We start from the raw sequence: 23,437 nt of genomic DNA on the forward strand, positions 1-23,437 counted from the left end.
ATCATGCTTCTGTGGTAATTATGGTATCTACAAAGAATATTTAGTTCTTTTTATGGTAATTATCTTAAGATAACTATTGGGTTTGTACTGTAGTTATGGTACATCATCGATACTTCTTCATAAGTTGTTGTTTATTTGTCTTTTCTTCACATTTACGTGCGCCATTACTATTTGAGACAGGAACTTTTGGTAAAATTTTAAACGGGACTTTATATCACACATTTAATGGCGTAAATGACAAGACCCCGGACAATTTAAACGCTTTATATGGAAAAACCTACCATGCGGGACCGTCGTAAGCGAGTTTTTCTGTATTTTCTTTCGTAAATAGTAAAACACTGTCACAATGCTTTCCGGCCAAATAACCTGCTGCTGTTGAAGCTCGAAATTTTTGAGCTGAGCTCGAGCTTGAAGTAAGTACTTGGCTCGAGCTCGTCTTTCGAGTTCTCGCAGACCTCTACTGAAAACCACTGGAAACATTATTCAAAGATATCACCATTTGTTCTATCTTTCCTTACCTCTCTCCCGCCAGCAAATCAGAATAATTGGCATTACCTGAGTTATACATATACTACTACTGGCTCGCTGTAGGAAAGGTTTTGATAGAGATTAAAAACTGACTAAAACTAGCTTCTACTGCGCAGCTTAGGTTCCCCCCTTCATTCTTTGCGACAGAGAGGGGAGTGACGGAAATTCTCTGTCGCAAAGAAGGGAGGGGGAACCTAAGCTGCGCAGTAGAAGCTAGTTTTCGTCAGTTTTTAATCTCCATCAAAACCTTTCCTACAGCGAGCTAGTAGTAGTTATGTTTCCCTCAGAATATTAGTTATGGGCGATGTTGAATTTCAATGATGTCTCTCGTTCACAAAAATGTTTTTCACTGTTTATTTACTTATACCTTACGAATTCATGAGACATTTGCCGCCATATTGCGACCACAACATTTACAAGTTGAAACAGTATTTTCCTTTCGCACAACAAATAAGCTTCATTAATTTGAATCAAACGCTGACTGGCCGAAAATTGAATATTAAAACAGTTCAAAGTTAAGTCCCGCAGTTGCACTCAACTTTCGGTACAATGCCGAAGGACAATGTCCTCGGAAACAATGACGAATTTTACTAAGTCCTGTTTTGGGCGATTACAGACGACTGTAGTCACTAAATTCTAATTATGTCCAAAGAAACGAAAATTAGGTTGATTATAAACCGGTGATGCCCGGACCACAGCCGTGAAATTGACTCTTAAAATTTTTATATTTAAGTTTTGAGCCACCTACTCAACTACCGACCTCCTCAGCCGCTGTGCAGTAGATGACTAAAAAACCAAAACGACACACTGGTCTCAGGAGAGACCAAGGATTGTTCTATGATATAACTTTCGGCCAATCACAGCACAGTATCAAACACTCCCTCCAACACCAGCCAATCACAGAATAAATTACAATACATGAAAAAACCCTGTACACACATAACCCGGGACTTCCCTTGATCTGTCTCTTTTCAAATCCACATTAAAATCGGGGACTCCCAAAATATTTTCTCACGCTAGTTGCTCTGTCTCTGCCTTACACCGGATGCATCATTATCGTTTTATCGCCTCGGAGTCACTGTGTCGACGCACGCCTTTCTTTCTCACTCTTAACTGCCACACAACTGGCTCACATGATTGCGTCATCTCACAGACAAAATTACAAAAGAAAAATATGTTACAGTGCATTTGCGCATATAAACAAAATATTTAAAGCTTAAAACAATTTTAAAACACACAAAAATGTAATTATTTAGGTAGAATTCAGTAAATTTACAGTTATATGGCTGTTTCATAATAAAGCAAATAGGCTTAAACAATACACAAATATTAGAAACGGTAACTAATTGAGAGAGTACATTCATAAAACATAAGCAAACATAAATGTTAACCTGGAAAACCAATTATAAATGGTAAAATATTATCATCAAAGTTATTTGAAAAAGATCAATTGTAAGTTTTGATGATTTACCACGTGTACCACAGTTAGGTTATGATGTCTGAAAATTATTTTAAACAACTCACATATTGTATTACTGTTAAAACATATATCATTCATAAAAACTTTAAAGAAAAAATTGGGGAAGGCACTACTGTCCTGCAATGCTACATGGTATGTGATAAAATAACAAAAAAAAATTATTTTACGAAAAGTATTCACAAAAACCTAATAAATATAAAAGTTATTGTTGAACAATATGTATTTATTTTTTAAGTAGTTCTGCAAGAATACTGTGAGTTTTGAAAACTGTCTGCTAACAACTTATTGCTTATAAAGGACAGGTGTGACTGCGCAGGACGCCCTGATGAACCCGCACCCCAGCGCCCCGCTCATGAACCCCGCGCGCCCGCACGTGCGCCTGAGCCGCGGGGACCAGCAGCTGGGCCGGCTGCTGGTGTTCCAGGCTGGCCTGCTGGTGACGCACAGCGCGGACACGGTGTACGTGCTGGACCCCGCCGCGGTCGCCGTGGTGGCCGCCGTCACTGACCTGCGCTCCGTGCGTGCCCTCGCCGTCTCCCGGGACGAGGTGTTCGTGCTGGAGGGGAGCCGCAGTCTGGTGCGGGTCGCCTACGCCCCTGAAGTCGGTGCTCTCGCCTCGCCGGCCCGAGGTCGGTTCCAGCCTGCTTTTCTTCTTCATTCTAATTCATTATCTAATTGTTTTTGTGTATCTGATATTTTTCAATTTGAATTTAAACATAAACATAAACCATTTTATTTTCAAATAAAAAAAATTAGGTAATGCATTTATGAAAAATACATTAAATTTAACAAAAAAAAGGGGGAGGGGGTATATGGAACCGTAATCCATACTAACAATAAAACTGTGCGAGGCAAAAAGTCTGTATTGGATGAAATTATGAGAAAAATTGTTGCAAACAGCTATTTACATTTTTAAGAACTTGATTATATAGTTTTTTAAAATTTTTGTCTGCTTGTTTGTTTAAGCATCATTCGAAAACTACTGGATGGATTTTGATGTAATTTCTTTTTTAATAAAAAGCTCTTTGGCTAACTTAGAAACTAGGCTATGTTTAAATACAGATTTCCACCTCTAAGGAGAAGGAAAAGGGTTACCTAAGTATGTTTTAAAAGTTAATAATTATATCTCCAAATTTAATTAAGCTTAATGAATGTTTTTGGGTGCTAATACTGAACATACGTAAACTTACAACTACTACTTTATATTTTGCGGAATTCAACCTTAAGGATTGGAAAAGAGGTAAATAAGTTTTAATAATTAATAATTATATCCAAATTTAATTAAGTGCAATTAATGATTTCGGTACCAATAATGAACATATGAAAAATTACAACCACAATTTTTATACTTTGCGAAATTTAACCCCTAAGTGGTGAAAAAGAAGTATGTTTTAAAAATTAATAATTATAACTCCGTATTTAAGTAAGCGTAATGAACGATTTTGGGTACCATTTATAAACATAACAAAAACTTACAACAAAAATTTTAATTTTTTAACTTTATGTCCGTATTTAAATAAACCTAATTAATGATTTAAAACGGACTTTATGTCCGTATTTAAATAAACCTAATTAATGAGTTTGGGTACCAATAATGACCATACAAAAACTCCCAACCAAATTTTCTGTATTTTCAAAATTCAACCCCATTGGGATGAATAAGGGGTAAGTATGTTGTCATGTTTACTAATTATACCTCTGTATTTAATTAAGTGTAATTTATGATTTTGGGTACCAATAATGACCCTAAATAAATTCCACTCAAATTTTTATTTTTTTTGAAATTTAACCCCTAAGGCATGTAAAAGGGGAAGGAATATCTTAGAGATTAATAATTTTATCTCCAAATTTAATTAAATGTACTAATTTTTATTGTGTACCAATACTAAACAAATGAAAACTACTAACCATAATTTTGATATTTTGCAAAATTCATCACTTAAGGTGTGAAAAAGATGTATGTTTTAAGATTATTATTTATATCTCATAAGTATAATAAATGATTTTGGGTACAATAATAAATATACGATAACTACTAACCACAGTTATTAAATTTTGAGAAATTCAACCCTTAAGGTGTGAAAATGGAGTTTTTTTTTTGTTTATGTTTAATAACTATATCTCCAAATTTAATAAAGAGTCGTAAGTGATATTGTGTACTAAGTAAGTGATATTGTACTAATAATAAACATACAACTAATTAACACAATTTATATATTTTGCAAAATTCAACACATAATAAATGAAAAAAATAGTACCGTCTTTTATCGCATAATGGTCGCACATTTTATTCTATAATCAAGTTTGAAAAGTAGGGGTGTGACGATTATGCGGAAAAAAATTTTTTTGTTAGATAAAGTCATTCATAAAAACAAAACCCATTCATGGAAAGTTCGTTTATTTAAAAAAGGAAGTATAAAAGAGCACGCCAAACAATTTGAATAAATAATTCATACAACAAAAACCTTTAATTAACTTTAAATAGAACAACATCTGTGATCTAAATGCAAGCCGAACGAACACGTAACTACCGTAGTACACAACACAAAAGAATGCGGGCTATCAAATGTAGTTAACTCAGCACCTGATAGAGAGCGCGCGTTTTATGCATTCTAGCCCAGGAGTTTTAGGTTAATATTTAAAGAAAGTTAAAAAAAATTAAGGTAAATCTGAAAATTTGGTCATTGATTCAAAACACCTTGCTGAACAACATACTGAAATTCCCCTATTTTCCCATGCCGGCGTCATAATTTTTTTCGTGCAATAATGTCATAAGTCCCCCTAAATGACACAAGGACGCAAATATACATCCGAAAACTATTTGCATCAACTGAAATCCACGGGGATCGATTCAAATTATCCAATGGACCACACCAATGTTATGTATAAGCAGACACAGTAAACAAATCTACTTGAAGTAATAATATTACAGATCGAACATAGACAATTGTCCAAAAATCATGGAATTTATGAAAAAAAACTATCCATAGGTTAAAAATTACCGCAAATAACAAAAAATAAGTTGCACAAAATCAATTTCTTAGGATTTGAGCTTTTCAACGGTGTATCTCACACTGCTCTGTGACAAACGGTTATAGAGATACGGTGGCTCAAGTACCAGCATGCGCCATCAGATATGACTCGGACGGAAGGCGGGATGACATTTTCACCCGTCAATATTCTGCTTATGGTGCTTCTAATGAGCCATTGCTCTAGTAAGATATAAACAGCTTTGTTATACTGTGTAGGTAATTTTACATATGATTTAATTATTTACTACATTTATGATATTAAAATTATGCTCCTGTTTCTCAAAAAACATATCGTACAATGTTATACCCTATGTAGTCATTTTTAATTCAGGTTTTACTTCGTAATGTCATGCACTTTAACAAATTCTTTATTGGCATCATAAGAAATCTCAAATAACGAGAAACAATAACACAGAAATATAGTTTTTGTTCACATACCTCAGCTAACTACATATGATCTGGGTCGTCATTGATATCTTAAGCTACATTCCTATAACTTCTACCTCTACAGCGTGTTCAAATCATAGAGCACGGAAGCCAGCAATTCGGCAGGAGCACTTTGATCCACACTCAGATTTACATGCACATGAGATGAGATGTAGAAGTTCATCGGGAGCTGGTGGCAAGTCACTGGTAATCGGAAGAAGTGTTTGTTGAACCTCACGCCAGCCCCAGTTGATTGGTTTTAAAGTATTACCCAGCCAATCCTGGACCTATAATGCAGGGTCAAAATATGATCAGTTGATAAGGATTGCCAATAAATTTTGCTGTACACACAGATCCTTATAACGTGAGTTGTCGTACCTGCAAGTAAGTCCTGCGCGAGTGTTGTAAGGCTGCGGACCTTGTTGGAGGAAGGTTCGCCAGCTCAAAGGTAGCAGTCACAGCTTTTCGGGCCACAGTTCAAGCATACAGATGTCCACGAAGTTCATTCAGGGTGGAGAATTTCTCTGTAGTGTACATGTGGATAATGAATTCCTCGCCAGCAGCAGTGATTTGTTCTGCAGTAGCAGATGTGTTGCTAAATATGGAAGCAATGTTCTGGAGATGTGGATTTTGTTTCAAAAGCTTCCAAGCATTAGCATTTCGCTTATGGCTGGACACACATTCTCCTTGGTGCGAAATTGGCTGTCTCCGTTCCATTGACTCTGGTGTTGTTGGGGATGACAACATCAACTGTGACTGTTCTGTGTCTGTTGGTGTTGCAGCTATGAAGAGTATGTTAGGTAAGAACTTCGGCAATGTCAAGTTGTCAAGAAAGAGTAGATGAATCCGTTAGCAGCTATGAGCCGAAGTATTACCATACGGGATGAAATTGTTCCCGTCTGTCTCCAACAGTTGTTTATGCGCATTGGATGGGCCATCCACCACCAATGTGGTGATTTGATGGAGTATCTGAAGTATGAACCAAGGCCACCCTCTTTGTTTGATGAGGTATCGATGCGAAAGACACCCAAGTCTTCGCTGCTGCAGATCTTAACTTTACACCAGTGCATAGACAGAATAAATGAAGTAGCCACAATAATCGTTGATGGTGGTTTTCTTCTACATGAATTTGTCTGGAACCACCCACTAACATATGGTGAAGTCGTTCATTCTTACCTACAGTATGTTGTGAAACATTATTCGTCCAGAGCCATTGTTGTGTTCGATGGGTATGGAGAAAGTCTTACAACCAAAGGAGAAGAAAGAAAGCGCAATGCATCACGTAGGTGCTCAAGAAACTTTGAATTCGATAAGAATACAGCTGTCACTACTTCACAAAAGGATTTCCTCAATAACACACACAACAAATCACAACTCATCAAATTGCTCTCGAAGAGCTTTGAACAAGCAGGACTCACTGTTCTTCAGGCACTGGCAGACGCAGACACACTGATTGTCGAAACTGCCATGGGAAACGACGTCAGTGAAACACCAGTTGTCATCATAGCAAATGATACTGATATCGTTATGCTGATTGTAAGAGCTAAAGAAAACATGTGCATCAGTGTTCGCAGCCCTGGATATAATACTAGAACAGCAAAATTGTTCAACATTTGTGAAATTAAAAAACAACTCGGAGACTGCAAGAATTGTTTATTGTTTGCTCATGCAGTCACTGGCTGCGACACCCCTTCCGCCATTTTACGTATAGGTAAGAAGAATGCTTGGAAGCTTTTGAAACAAAATCCACATCTCCTGAACATTGCTTCCATATTTAGCAACACATCTGCTACTGCAGAAGAAATCACTGCTGCTGGCGAGGATTTCATTATCCACATGTACACTACAGAGCTATTCTCCATCCTGGATGAACTTCGTGGACATCTATATGCTCGAACTGCGGCCCGAAAAGCTGTGACTGCTACCTTTGAGCTGGCGAACCTTCCTCCAGCAAGGTCCGCAGCCTTACAACACTCGCGCAGGACTTACTTGCAGGTACGACAACTCACGTTATAAGGATCTGTGTGTACAGCAAATTTTATTGGCAATCCTTATCAACTGATCATATTTTGACCCTGCATTATAGGTCCAGGATTGGCTGGGTAATACTTTAAAACCAATCAACTGGGGCTGGCGTGAGGTTCAACAAACACTTCTTCCAATTACCAGTGACTTGCCACCAGCTCCCGATGAACTTCTACATCTCATCTCATGTGCATGTAAATCTGAGTGTGGATCAAAGTGCTCCTGCCGAATTGCTGGCTTTTGTGCTCTATGATTTGAACACGCTGTAGAGGTAGAAGTTATAGGAATGTAGCTGAAGATATCAATGACGACCCAGATCATATGTAGTTAGCTGAGGTATGTGAACAAAAACTATATTTCTGTGTTATTGTTTCTCGTTATTTGAGATTTCTTATGATGCCACTAAAGAATTTGTTAAAGTGCATGACATTACGAAGTAAAACCTGAATTAAAAATGACTACATAGGGTATAACATTGTACTATATGTTTTTTGAGAAACAGGAGCATAATTTTAATATCATAAATGTAGTAAATAATTAAATCATATGTAAAATTACTTACACAGTATAACAAAGCTTTTTATATCTTACTAGAGCAATGGCTCATTAGAAGCACCATAAGCAGAATATTGACGGGTGAAAATGTCATCCCGCCTTCCGTCCGAGTCATATCTGATGGCGCATGCTGGTACTTGAGCAACCGTATCTCTATAACCGTTTGTCACAGAGCAGTGTGAGATACACCGTTGAAAAGCTCAAATCCTAAGGAATTGATTTTGTGCAACTTATTTTTTGTTATTTACGGTACTTTTTAACCTATGAATAGTTTTTATCATAAATTCCATGATTTTTGGACAATTGTCAATGTTCAATCTATAATATTTTTACTTCAAGTAGATTTTTTTACTGTGTCTGCTTATATATAACATTGGTGTGGTCCAGTGGATAATTTGAATCGATCCACGTGGATTTTAGTTGATGCAAATAGTTTTCGGATGTACATTTGCGTCTTTGTGTCATTTAGGGGACTTACGACATTATTGCACGAAAAAAATTATGACGCCGGCATGGGAAAATAGGGGAATTTCAGTATGTTGTTCAGCAAGGTGTTTTTTATCAAAGACCAAATCTCCAGATTTACCTTATTTTTTTCGAGGTAAAAACCTTAAATTCCTGGGTAATTCGGCGAGATATCGATATACGGCTACGTGCGCCCGCTCTATACAGAAAGCAACATAACCAAACATTAATGATTGCAACGAGCACTGGCTACAGTTTTGTACGGTATACACTGCTGCAACGCTGACGAACGGATAAAGGTTATAATGTTTAAAAAGTCTTTAAAAGATAATTTACACGTCAGACAAGTTCGTATTTCCGTTAATTAAATAAGTAAGTGGTATGGTCCGAATATATATTAGATTTATATTTTAAAATACATTGTTTTATATGGAAAAAATACCCACACAAAGCGCTCGGAATCTAATAGCGGGACCAAAAACATTTTGCGACGTTTACGCTAGAGATTTTTTTTAATATAAATTTTGACGCCCTAAACTATGGCTGCGACGATTATGCGCGTGCAACTAATATGAAATGAAAGATGGTAAGTATAATTTAATTGATAAATCATATCTCCAAATTAAATTATTAAGCATAGTAATAATAAACATACGAAAACTACCAACTACAATTTTACCATTTTGCTAATTCCTATACATAAGATGTGAAAAAGAGGTGAATATGGTATTAAGATAAATTATTTAAACTTTATTTTTAATCAAGTACATTAAAAAAAATTGGGTACTAATAACACACATACAAAAACTATCAACCACTGTTATACCATTTTGCTTTATTCAAACTCTTAGGTTGGTACAAGCGATAGGTGTGTTTTTAAAACAAACCAAAAATTGGATACTTCCAATTCAATTAGAACTAGAAGTAAGATACTAAAAAAAAACCTGCATCTAAAGTTGTGTATTGCTTATTTTTTATGTTTACATGGTTGCTACAGGACTAGAAAACCGGGAAAACCGGGAAATGTCAGGGAAATTAAAATGGTCAGGGAATTCCGGGAAATGTCAGGGAAAATTCTACGAATTCTGGAAATTTTAAAGTTGCTTATAATTCAAACAAAGCTTTGTTTTGATGCGCTCGTACCGCTACCGAACGACTCCGCTAAAAGGCTGCTGCTTAAGACACACGGCAACTGCAACTTTTTTTTACTTTGTCTTTTACTTTGTCTGCGTTTGTCCGTTGCAATAAGCTGTTACAACCACCTACCATAACTTCTGGCCAATCCAGGCACTCGTTTGTTCACTAGCGAACCCGGCCTTCATTTGTTCATGTTTTGATCCTTTTTAATTTGCCCTTGAGACTTTGTGTTTTGTTCCGTTCCATGCAGTGAACTACAGAAGGGGCATGGCATCGTTTATCTTTTGAAGGCTACAAAGCTTATTACGTGAATTTAAAGGCGTTGTTTCAAGTGAAGTTAGTTTTTGATGCGATCATAAGAAAGTAAAGTGTGTTTTGATAAAGAAGCAATACCAATTCTCATTTTGAAAACTACCAAGCTGATACGAAAACACGTGGCTTTTGTGTGCGGTTATGTTTTTGCATTTTTCTAACAATTTTTTAAATTACTTTTTTTTCTTCAACGGTTATAATCCGTGAGTTTTGTTGCGTGACACTTACATTGTGTATAAAAAAATATGCATAACTGAACATATTTTTCCCCAGAATCGTTAGTTAACATTGTAAGAATGTAAGAGTATTGCATGTTGTAATGCTGCTATTGTAATTCTCTTAGTAGGCCCGTTATATTGCTAGGTGTGAATTTGTAATAGTTTTTGTATTTGTATAGTAATATTTTTTTAAGAATTCATAAACAATAATTTTTTAACCTAACCTGAAAATATTATGTACTTTTTTTTAGCTTAGAGATGTCGAAGAAAACTACTTTTAAGGAGAATTGGCTCAAGGAGTCACAGTTTCAGCATATCAAACCCTCTGCTAAAAACATAAATTATGCGTACTACACTTTGTGCTACTAAAGTATTCAACTCAGCAATATGGGCCAAAGAGCTCTCACCAGCCATGTCGAAGGAAAAAAAACACATTTGCAATTCTGCCGTCAAAATAACGATAAAAAAAACCTTATTTTACCTCATGTTGAAATTTTTATATTACATTTAATCATATGCACGTTAATATTTATGCAGGGTGTCTACTGACCCTGGAAAACCTGGAAAACCTGGAAAAATCAGGGAAAAATCAGGGAATTTTTTAAAAAATCAGGGAACTTTTGTTTGGTAGGTTGTAGTTGGCAATACTTTTTTGTTTATTGATCAGCTTGCATTGACGTAGCATCAAGTGTATCCCCTCCCATTTTTATTTTTGAATGGCAAATAACGAACAGTTCCCACGTCCATTTTCTTTTATTTACCATCGGATTCGGAAGTTGCGTTGATTACGTGATACAAACTGGTTCAAGCTGGTCTGTTATCCTGCTGACGTATGTGCTGCGGCATGTTCTTCCCGCGCTCGGATTACACCGACAGATGCATTTAATTTTAAGTAATTATGGATGCCCCCAACGTAAACTGGGCATTTTTGTTAGCTTTGAAAATACATATCACAGACACTTTTGGTGAAGATTCGCCATGGTTGCTAGAAATTGGTAGCTATGGGCTTCATACAGTCCATGGTGCTTTCAAAACTGGAATTTCTGCTACACAGTGGGATGTTGTTAGTTTTTTGAGGCACAGTTACTTTTTGTTTAAGCATGTACCTGCAAGGAGGGTAGATTACATTAGAATAACTAGATCAGAGCTTTTTCCCAAGAAATTTTGTGCAATCAGATGGTTAGAAAATACTGCAGTTGCTGAGCGTGCCATGGAAACGTTACCCCACCTAAAGAAATTTGTTATTGAAGTTTCTATTTCATCTGTCTTTCAATGTAGTGCTCTTGAAGATAATCTTCTAGAAGTAAAATTTACATTCTTCCACTCTTTGGCATTAGAGCAGGAATTGTTTCTTACAATGTTCCAAAGTGAAGCACCCATGGCACCTTTTCTGTATGATATACTGGTAGACATTTTATTAGCTTTGGCAGGAAAGTTTACTGAAAAGCTTTAGGGAAAAACGCAATGTATCTCGATTGGATGTAGATAACCAGGAAAATCTATTGCCTGCTAACAATATCAAGTTGGGTTATGCAGTACGCCATGCCATCAAGAAAGAGAAAGTACCAGAAAAGTCTGTCCTGTTACTGAAAATTGATGTTAGGACTTGTCCAAAGGTTATGGTAAAAAAACTTCAAGGCAAAAGTCCCCTAAAGTACAAACTTACCAAAGGAATTTCCTGCTTGTGTCCGTCTATGGCTTTAAATTCGGGTGAGGAAACAGCGTGTGAAGTACAGTTTAGAATTTTGTCTTCGAAACAGGTGGCTATCAGGACAAGAAGCTGATAACATTGAGTGATCATATCAGTTGGTTTGTTCCTCGCAAGATTCTGATGCACTGTTCTCGTCTTTTTCTCGAGAAGATGGGCGCCTTGATCATTCTTAAGGCACATACAGTAGTTGCCAAAACAGGCCTTCTAAAGTTTGTGAGGATGATGATGGAAATGCATCATTGGAAAGAGGATTTTCAGTGAATTCTAATCTGCTGACTGAAAACTTGCAGGAAGAAACACTGATTGCACAAAGACAAGTGTATGACTTTGTTCAACGTTCTGGAGGTGTAGAGCATGTTGATATCATCAAGTCCATGTTACAGTATGTAAGAAATGCTAGTTGTAGGCGTAAAGAAGCCCTGCAAACAAAACAAAAAGAAAAGGAAGCTACAGACAAGAATAAGGCAGAAAAAAGAAGAGTTGAAGAGGAGATCAAGGCATTGCAGTTTAAGAAGGCTCGAGTGTTGGATTGGGCTTGTTCTGAAGCAAGTGCAATAGACGCAAAAGTTGAGTCACTGCGAAATTGACGGGAGCTTCCTTTTACTAATGTTTTTTGCAAAAGTAAGTGTGTGAAATATTTGTAGCAGCATGTTTTATTTGACATCAATTGAGTCACTTTGGCCACGTCTAGAAGAAGGTAATATTTTTACTAATTTAAGTAAGTTGAAATACTTTGAAAACCATCAATGTATTGTTATGCAGTTTTTCAGTTTCGTGGAATGTTGTAATTGTGTTAAAGAAAACCTGGAAATATTTAGTTTTAGACCTGGAAAACCTGGAAAAATCAGGGAATTTCATTTACTAGATCTGGTAGACACCCTGTTTATGATATGTACTTCATAAGGAAGTCAGGGAATTTTTCTCTTAAATTTCTGGAAAACAGGGAAAAGTCAGGGAATTCTAAGATTCTATTTCTGTAGCAACCAGGGTTTATAAAAGTTTGTCGTTTAATGGGGTGACATACCTCCCAACTTTTATGGATTGTCCGTAAGTTTTACTGATTTTAATACTATTTTACGATTTTACGGACGTCTTTAATATCTTACGGATATATTTTTGCGTGGTGGTTTATTACCGTTCACTGTACCGGCCATGTTACCGACATACCGACGGAAGGCGGAATGAAAACAAAACGAGATAGTTAGCTGTTTGTATATGGTTTGGACTGTACAGTCTACGGTCGTTTTCCACATACCGCAACGAAAAAGTGCTTCCTTAAACGGAGGAACGGACCAAAATTGTGACGTCAGCCCTACCTCGACCTGAAAGCGATAACCGGAAGCGGAAGTGTCAGTGCGAGTGACAGCTCCAAGGTGACGTGCGTGGCGCCGTACTGTCAGGGACAACAGGGGGAGATAGCGCGCTGTCACAGCTGTGACGCGGTGAAACATCGCAAGTGCACAACGACCAGGGAATTCGCAAATATTCGCGACGGACTTTTTCTGTGCCTAAATTGCGAGGCAAAAATAAAGGGCGAACAGATGGGGCAAAAGACGCAGACAGTCCGGTATGCAAGTGCCTGTCGCGCTACCGGAGTTCAGTGGACTGAAACACGAAGATCCGCGGGTGTTTCTAGGGACATGCCAGGAAAGACTTGTACGCTATTCCGTACCCCCCCATGAATGGGTACCACGGACGAGCGCTCAACTGCGGGGTCGTGCCGAAGCATTGTGGACTATGGCAGAGGACTATCGAGTGACTTGGGATGAGTTCGCAACGCAGTTAGAGCTGCGTTTAGACGACGCGCGCGCACAAACAGTTCCAAAGGACATTATTTTGCCAACCACAGGGTGAAGGAGAAGGAGTGGAGCAGTTCATATATGATTGCGGCTGCACCGACGTCTATCACCAGGTGAGGACTTGAGCGGAGTGCTGCCCGTCATCGTAGAGCTCCTGGTCCCCAAAATTCGCCTCTTCTTGAGGTCCGCGGCGGGGTGAAGTCTCGAAGACTTACTGTCGGTAGCGCGTGAAGTGGAGCAGGACTTGCAACACCTGCGGGCCGCGCCCATGCAGCCACTGCGGCAAAACGCACGACAGATGTTAAAGCCCGGACTTTATTCTGCCCCGCCAAAAGATGCCATGGCGATAGTGCCGTACTCATGGCCGCCGCCACCGCGTGGGACTACAGCATCACGTCGCCGCACCACAATACCTGTCGTGGCGGAGTTGGTGGCAACCACGCGGGGAGGAGCCGCACGCACAGGGAGTGCCCAGTCATGGCTGTCCAAGAAAAGATGAGCGGAACCGGAACAACGTCGGCAAGAAACTCCTAAGCGGGGCCGGGCAAGCTGCTGGGACCCGACCCCCGATTCTCCTACCAGCCGAGCCGACCCGCCCACCTGATGTCGGTGGGGCTGTCCGACAAAGCACGACAGGCCGTGCCCTGAGTCGCCAACGAGCTTCCCTGCTGGAGTCACGGCCCTTGCAACCTTGACAGCAGTGGCCGACCTGGAGAGGGAGCTGCCCCGACTCGGCCGCTTGAGGCCTTAGGGACCGGGGCTGCTCCGGATCCCCATCCGTGCGAACGAGCGGGACCTGCTGGCGCTAGTGGACACTGCTGCGAGCTACTCCTACATCCCAGCGCACCTCGTCTCAAGTACCTAGGTAATGCCCTGCCCAGGAGTGGTGCAGCTGGCCACCAGGAGCGCAAGCACTACGACGGCGGGCACCACTAAGGTAAGACTCGACATCAGGGACCATGTCAGTCACACCGAGGCCCTAGTGGTGCCCGACCTGCGGGAAGAACTCATCCTGGAAGCTCTTTGCTCGAGCAGGTGGACGAGACCGTAGAGGTCCATGCCGGGCGACTCTATCTCGGTACGTGCGGACGCTGGACAGTCTACGGTGTGCACCGCCCTCAGCCTCCTCCCCCCGACTTAGTCACCCGCCTGAATGATATTCGGCACAACGTGCCCAGTGAGTATGATGATCTGATCAACCGTGTGCTGGAGGGCCAGCCCCAGGTCTTCGCCACAGCAGACAGATTGCGGCGCACCACCGTTACTGAACACAGGAATACCTATGGTGCCCCACAAGCCACCTTATGAGAAGGTGTTTGGCGTTCGGGCCCCGCGAGCAGGACGCTATTCAGAGACGGATAAGTGAGATGCTGCGCGACAGGGTCATTGAACCCAGCACCTCTCTCTACAACTCACGAATAGTAATGGCATCAAAGAAGGACGGAACATTGTGCTTTTGCGTGAATTTTAAGCCTGTGAACCACCTTACAATCCCAGCTCCGCCTCGGCTGATAAACATTACTGATGCCCTGGCCGGGCTGGGAGATGCGAAGTATTTTACCACCATTGATCTGAAACCCGGATACTGGCAGGTGCCAGTGAGCCCGGCTGACCGTCCCAAGACTGCGTTTACAGCGCCTGACGGTCGGCGGTTCCAATTCTGTGCCATGCCATTCAGACTCATGGATGCCCCTGCTACCTTTCAGACCATGATGGTGCGCGTCTTGGACGGCTATATTGGCAAGTTCGCCACTGCTTACCTCGACGATGTCATTATCTGGTCCCATATGTGGGAGGACCACGCCCACCACTTGGCTTTGGTCCTCAAGCAGCTGGCCAGGCACGGACTCACATGTGCACCCCGGAAATATCACATTGGGGCGGAGGAGATAGAGTTCCTGGAGCATGTCGTGACAGCTGAGGGATGCCGACCGAGACCTGTGCAACTGGAGCTGATTGAGAAGAAGCCGGCACCACGCACCAGGAAGCTACTCCAGAAACTGATGGGACTACTGAACTGGCATCTCACATTTCTCAACATTCACAGCTCTGATGACCGACCTTCTGTCACCCAAGACCAAGTTTCGGTAGACAGCCGCAGCGGACGATGCCTTCCGCCAAGTTAAGTCCTTGTTTCGTCACTGTTACACCTTGTCACGCCTTCATCCAGACCGCCCCCTCTTCATCCAAACTGACGCCAGTCAGGACGGGAAGGGCGCAGTCCTCTACCAGGTCGATGACATGGGGCGGAAGCTGGTTGTTGAGTACGCCAGCGCCAAGTTCGGCCCGGCCGAAAGACGGTACCACGTGAATGAGCTAGAATGCCTCGCAGTGGTCCAGGCCATCTAGAGATACCGCCACCACCTCGAGGGCCGCACATTCACGCTAAGTACCGACAGCCAGTGCTTGCGCTTGCTCGACTCAGCACAGGGCCAGAAGTCTAAGTTTGCTCGTTGGGCCCTGATGCTCACGGGATTCTCCTTTTCCGTCGAGCATGTACCAGGAAGAGAGAACCAGCTGGCTGACAAGCTGTCGTGGCATCCAGATCCAAACAACGAGTTCCATGATGACCAGGGATGGGATGATCACCTCTCCCCGACGTCAGAGCCTGCCGGCGTCTGTCCCGATCCTCCACCGTACACGCTGTACGCGCAGCAGGGGCCACCAGCTGCCATTCACAACTCTGAACCAGCCACAGTAGCGGAACTGCTCATGTAGACCTACGTTAGGCCTACGCTTCGACAATAAGCGCACACATTCATATGACCAAAATTATTATTATTATTAGAAAATTAGTTTTAATTAATGCAAAATGTGACAAAATATAATACTAAAAAAGTATTATATTATAAAATCATTGATAAAATGGCACAAAAAATTTTGGGAGGGAGAGGCTGATTAGGTTAGGGGGGAGGGGGTGAGTCATAGTTTTTTGGGGGGGGGGGGGGGGCACCTCTGTGTTAACACATAGTACACTGTTAGTATTAATGAAATATTAAATATTTTACTTATGTAATTTTTTGTCCTTAACTTCCATCACCAAAACAAAAAAAAACTGTTATTTCCCATTCACATTTTAACTTGATTATTTTTAGTTTTAATTAGTTGGGATGTTAATTTTCAGCCTGTCAAATACATAAAGTAGGTCCATTAAAGTTGGAAAAGATTGCCATGGCACTTACTTGGTCTGTTTATTTATTTACAGGGTTGAATGCTGACTATCAAGACGATGCCATTTTCTTGTCGATGCCAGCTTCTCTGTCAGACAAAGTGGTGACATCATCACTTGTCGATCTGACATCAAAGATCAAGGACACATCGCATCCTTTCCACGGTATTGGGACAAAGATTAGCATGTTTGGGAAGCTGGTTTATGATGAGCCAAATGAAGACGGAACTGATGAAGATGCTGTCATAGCAGATGAAGTGCTAGAACTTCCGCCTATCATTCCTCTCTCAGTTGTTGACCTGGTTCGTACCTTTCTCATGCACTATTTGGTGACATTTACATACTAGTTTTGAGTATTTTTACAGTGAAATAACAATCGCAATGTATTTTCCTCTTTAAATAAGTGTAAACATAGACAGTTTTGTTGAGGATCAAAAGTCGTGACTAGGGATGTGCGAGTACCCGATATTTTCGGGTACGGTTCGAATCCACAATTACCCGATCCCGGAATCGTTGTACGTACATGGATTCAAACAGTATTACGAATATTCACAAAAGTTATAAATTAATTTAATACGGCTCAAAAATACTAGCAGTGAAAAATAAAATTAGGCTACTATTACGTAAGTATTTTAATATGATGTATCAAAGGAAGATATGTAAATTAAATAATTAAAACAGTGACATTAAAAGAATTTCGAGATTTCTAAAGCTTAAACTATAGTTACGAAATTTGTCGTATAGCAAACTATAAACTAAAAACAATTACATACCTACAATAAAAACACGTCTTGGCTATTTATTGGAGAAAAAATGGTTTTGTTTGTTGAAACGTTTGTAAAACTGAGATTTCCTGTGGCGTACAGTTTATTACAATTGAGTTGGAGAATCGAATATGTTTTGGTTTTCATATTTTAAAGTGTTTATTTTTAATTAACTTTACATAATTATAAACATTTTGATCTCAGTGTAATAAATAATTGCCAGTAGGTACAGTTCGAAAAAAGAGAACACGCATTATTTTTAAATTAATCAGTTATTTTTAATTATTCTGTGCTTAATATTCGGAATCTGATTCATATCTCAAAGATTGCCAGGGATTCAAATCGGATTCGAACCGAACTGAAAATCAAGTATTCGCACATCCCTAGTCGTGACTCTTTGATAAGATAAATTTTTTGAAGTTATTAATTTCTTTTTACCACCTCCCACTAAACCTTAAAGTTGGGCATATCGCAATGTGGGAAAGAAAAATGAAGGTTAATTTTCACAAGAAAACATTACTGAAGTTGGTAAAATCAAACCTTAGAGGTGTTGTAGGTTTTGTTATTTTGTTCATAATTGAAATGCTAGTATTTGTTAAACAACTTTCACCAAAATTCGTTTTTATTGTGAACACATTTAAAAATTACTAAATTTTAGGACTGTGCGACTATCAATTTTTTGGTTTTACTCGAATACAAATATCAAATTATTCGCGAATACGAATATCAAATTCAAATAGTAAGAACGAGAATTATAATCCCACTAAAGACATTTTTTCACGTCATGGAACAACTTCAAAAAATTGGACAAATATCACTCAAGTGAAAGGTAGGCCATGTTAAGTCAGCTACAATAATTACATAAAAAAATGTTTGTTAAAATATTTAAATTATTAAAGTAACTGTTTTTTTAATTGTGCAACTAACGTAACCTAACTTAATCAAAACACCCACACTTTCATTTCAGTTCCTATTCGCCTTATTTTCCACAACCTGCTACTTCACCTACATTTTGATCCAAAAATTTTCACAATTCACAAAATACAGTAATATCCATTGCAATCTATTTTATGAAAACAGTATTTTTTATTTATTTATTAATTTTTTTTTATTTTGTATTCCCAAATTAGTGATTGAATGAGCTCATATTTACTTATTTAAACCCTAGTTATTCACGAGTTTTCGTTGTTTACGGCAGCCAGGTAAATTGTTCTTTAGTTCAGAAATATTATAAACACAATTGTTGCTAATTTCATCTTGCATCTTAAACCATTATTTACATTTTTTTTTAATACGTTTAAGTTGCAAGAGTTGTACTTATTCATAAAATTTTACCGATACCACGAGTTGCCGATTCACCGATTCCGAACCGATGCAGATTGGTTAAAATATTTTTATGAATTTACCAAATTATCCAAAATAACTCATTCTAGGAAAAGCATGCAATGCAAGTGCTCATGTATTTTAGTTTATAAATGGAGCATAACCTCTTTTTTTAATTAGTATTTTTAGCTTGTTTTCATTTGTTTGATTACGACCCATTAGTTGCTTATTGAAACATGAATACAGTAATGGCAGCTGGAAAACTTAATTATTTAATACGTAATTATATAAAATAAAATAATTTAATAATAGGTAACTATGGATTATATTGATTCACAAAATGCAAAGTTAAAAAAAAAATGAATTGAAAATGTGTAAAATTGCGAGACACTGAACATGTTAACAATTCAAGAACGGGAATTCCAATACCATCTTTACGCATCCGGCGGTGAAAATTGATGGTACCAAACATTTATACGGAAATGCATTTCATGTGGTTACTTTGCACAGGAAACAGCAAAAGTAATTTATGTTATGTGAAGTCCTATATTATTTTGTTATTATTTTTTTATTCAATTTTAAAAATTTTACGTAAGTTAATTTAAAAAATCTGTCACAATATTACGAACATTTCTTTGCAGTTCAAGCAGTATGTATTTTCCGTTGTTTGTCATGGTAGCCATGCTCTAAATAGATAAAGCAAGTTTTTGTTCTTATATAACTTTACCGTATTGGTGATGTATTTATTTACAATTTATTAGATTCTAGAACGTTATTAAAACTTAAGGCTGTTTAAGTTTTATTTGTATGGTTGGCACACGTAGCTAATAAATGATGTTTAAAGTATAAATAGTACGAAAAATGAAAAGGATATTTATATCACACAAATGACTTAATCTCACCAGGGAACGTTGGTATATGACAAACTCATAATGTATACGTCAAGTATTCGTAAGCAAACGAATATTCTGTATTTCGAAGTGTTAGTATTAGAGGTCAAATCGAATACGAATAGTTTATTATTGGTATTCGTATCCAAAAATTTGAATATTTGCACAGGCGTACTAAATTGCCCATTTAATTGAAATAGGGTAGAAATTAAGAATTATTTTTTATAGTTTGAGACAAAGTCAAGATGAGATTAGTGATATCTTTAAGTATCGAGAAAAAATCAAGAATCTAATCTAATAAGGTGGCTAAAGGCTGGAAAACCGGGGAAAATCAGGGAATTTCAGAATGTGAAACAAAATTGGGAAAAGTCAGGGAATTAATATCAATTGCAGGGAAAAATTGTTTTATTAAATAATGTGATTTCGCAGATATTCATTATAAATACATCCATGGAGCTTGTTTTAAATTTTTACTAGTCTCATGCGAGCCTCAACATCATCAAGCACGATTTGAGAAAGAAAATGACTTGATTTAGCCTCTAAGTTAATTGTTTGCCTCAATAATTTTAAAGATATTATTTTCTTAAAAGCGTGAACAGTTTGGTTATCGTTTATTTATCTCAATGAAGTGCAAAACACACACAAAAATAATAATTGTATGTGTTTTCTCTCCCTTTTCCTTCTTTTTATTGTGTAAATTTGCGAAGTTTTTCGAAACATAAGTTTTAAATGTAATTGGATTTATTCAGGTTGTTAAAAAATCTGTTTGTACAATCAGTACAATAAACCAGATAGATAGTAGTTGTTTGTTTTGTGTGTTAGGTCTGGTTTATAAACTACCCAAGAAAGCAAGGTGCAAAATGTTCAGCAATTACATTTTAGAGTACTGGTTTATAAACTATGCAAGGCACAGTCACGCTATGCGAGTATTGTTCAACTTACAACTTTCTTGTGTTTTGGCTTGGGTATCAGACTGCCATATTTTATGAGAAGTGTTCTGAAAACTGTTAAAGCCACTTACATTTTGTTGATTCAAGCCTATTATTTTCTGTTTATTATGTTCACAACGCTTTTCACTCGTTACACTTTTCCACAGAGAAATAAATTACACTTGAATCAAATTATTACAATATATTTTGTTTTCATGATAAATATTAATTATGAAAAGAAAACCCAAGGCAGAATTTTTGTGTTCTACTCTTTTCCAATTTTTAGTTGAGTGTTGGTAATGTCTTGCGACTTGCATGTTTTATAAATGTCCATGATTTTCTTTTATTTGTTGCATGTTACAACATTGCATTCCTTGCATAGTTTATAAATCTACCCTTAGTGTTTACCAAAAATGACATCTTATTGACTGTTTTTTAACATGGTTCATTGTGTTCAATATATTTGGTATTTAGAGTATATTTGTGATTCCAGTTTTCATTTCAGAGATTGTAAATAGTTAATTTTTTTTTAACAATCAGTAATAATTTTTTTGAAACTATTACACAAGTTATTTTGTGTTGGAGTTGTAAACAGTATGTCTGTGCTGATCCAAGTTTTAAAACTTTATTGCTCAACAACATACAGGACATTGCTCCTGCCTGCTGTACCGCTTGTTTTGTGACATGATGGTCAAGATAGCCAACATTTGTCTTGAGGTCAGCAAAGAGAATGTGATTTGTCAGTTTTTGTGACATGTGTCAGTTGGATTCGTACTAGTTGTACTTCGGTTAAAACATATGCATATAAGTGCAATAAATATTTACTACAAATGATAGCCAATAAGTAGTCAGTTCATAACATGGAATATGTTTGGTTTTACTTCTGATTTCAATTTATGATTTATTAAAATGGAATAAATTTTACGATTTTTGAATATATTGTTACGCACGCAGAAAGATTGTGACACGTGCCAGATTCAGAGCTGGTTGGCGGTCCCACACAGCCACTACATCACTCGCTGTCCATTGACGCAAGGCATGCCATGCTGGCCTGGCTGGATTACAAGGGTCCTCGTTACCTATCCCCCTTTGCTCCCCTTGCCTTGGGCTATTTTCACCTTTAGCGACCTGTGAATTCCGGCTTACAGAGGCCGCCACGAGGAGTGGCGTGAATAAGCGTCACTGTTCTGGGTGTTTCGGACATCAAGTCAACCCGGGATGACGTAACACATCACAGGCACTCTCATCCCTTTGAGAAGGACGCCACGGATATATAAGGGACGACGCTGGCCTCCACGAGAGTTCCGAGAGTTTGGAGAGTTTGGAGAGTTTGGAGAGTTCCTTAAGTGAAGGGAAGTGCGATTCAGTGGCCAGAGGCTGTGCGTGTGAGGACAGGCGCGTGGTAAGAGGTAATGCTGTCGATCCTAGCTCCAGTGAGGAATGCGAACTGTGGAACTTCACAGACATGAGTGACTTGCGAATAAACAATTTTAAGTGCAAGTGATTGGGTATCAGACCTTTTTAAGTACTACTATTATTTATTAGTAATGTAAATATTAGTAATTAATAAAACTGTAATAAAAATTAATTGGGCTATCCTTTACGAACCCAGTTCCCCTACATTATACTCGTAACATTTTGGTTAATAGATTTAGTGAACAATTTTTTTAACTAAAATTTAAAAAGTAAAACCCTATTACAAATTTAGTTATTCAAGAATTGGGTTAGTTTTGGAACTGTAATTAGCTTTGATTGTTGTAGTAGTAGTAGTAAAGTTAGTTTTTTTAGGGGTTTAGGTTAGCTCGCATGGGAAATTACAGTGTTGTTCATAGGACACTAGTGATAGGCTGGTGATATGTGGACATGAAAGATGGCAGCCGACAAACTGAAAAACATAATGGCTTTCTTGGCTGTAATGAATAATAAAATTGAAGAAATAAAGAATATAATGGAGAGTAACCAAGAGGAAATGAAGAATGGCCAAGAATAAATGAAGAATAAAATTGATAATACGTACCTAGTCAGGAAGAAATGAAGAGTGAAATTAAGAACTGCCAAGAAGAGGTGAATAATGCAAAGACATAGATTGAAAACATGAAGAATAACCAAGAAGAAATTAAGAGGGGTCAAGAAGAGATGTGAAATGAAATAGATGCTGCTCAAGAAAAAAAGAAGAGAATAGACGAAACCAGAATTCAGTTCGAGAGTAAAGTCAAGTGTTTAGGACAGCATCTCTCACACCAGGAACAACATATGATAGAACCTCTGTAAGTCCAACTCGAAGGGAGACGCCAAAAAATTCGAGTTATAGAGTTTTCGACTTATGGAGGATTTCGACTTAAGCGGATTTTGATTCAACATAAAGAAGTTGAGATTCATTCTTATACATTTTGAGTTAGAGAGGTAAAATAAATAAAAATTTAAGTTGCAGAGGTGACAAACATATTTTTATTTATTATAAATCAACATTATTTCAAAACATCCTTAAAATAAAAAAAATATGTCATTAAAACAGTCAGTTTTTTTTTACTTTCTTTAGATAATTCGGTTGTTCTCTATCTATAGCATTGTCTAAGGTATAAAGAGCAGAAAATTCTTGTTCTTCGTAGTTTTTGGTTTGCTCTATAAAATTCTGTAAAGTATTCAATGTGGTTCTTGACTTTTTGATGGAAAC

The 23,437-nt window shown here is 38.1% G+C and overlaps 1 protein-coding gene across 2 annotated transcripts in view; it reads left to right on the forward strand.

The window, feature by feature from the left end:
* LOC134527402 (tectonin beta-propeller repeat-containing protein 2) overlaps nt 1-23,437 on the forward strand; it is a 203,458-nt gene that overhangs the window by 68,148 nt on the left and 111,873 nt on the right. For both annotated transcript variants that reach the window (XM_063360066.1, XM_063360067.1), the window contains exons 7-8: nt 2,325-2,637; nt 16,894-17,159. In XM_063360066.1, coding sequence (XP_063216136.1) covers nt 2,325-2,637; nt 16,894-17,159 — 579 coding nt within the window. The remainder of the gene's footprint in view (nt 1-2,324; nt 2,638-16,893; nt 17,160-23,437) is intronic.

Source organism: Bacillus rossius, chromosome 1, assembly GCF_032445375.1.
Source record: "Bacillus rossius redtenbacheri isolate Brsri chromosome 1, Brsri_v3, whole genome shotgun sequence".
Lineage (NCBI taxonomy): Eukaryota > Metazoa > Arthropoda > Insecta > Phasmatodea > Bacillidae > Bacillus > Bacillus rossius.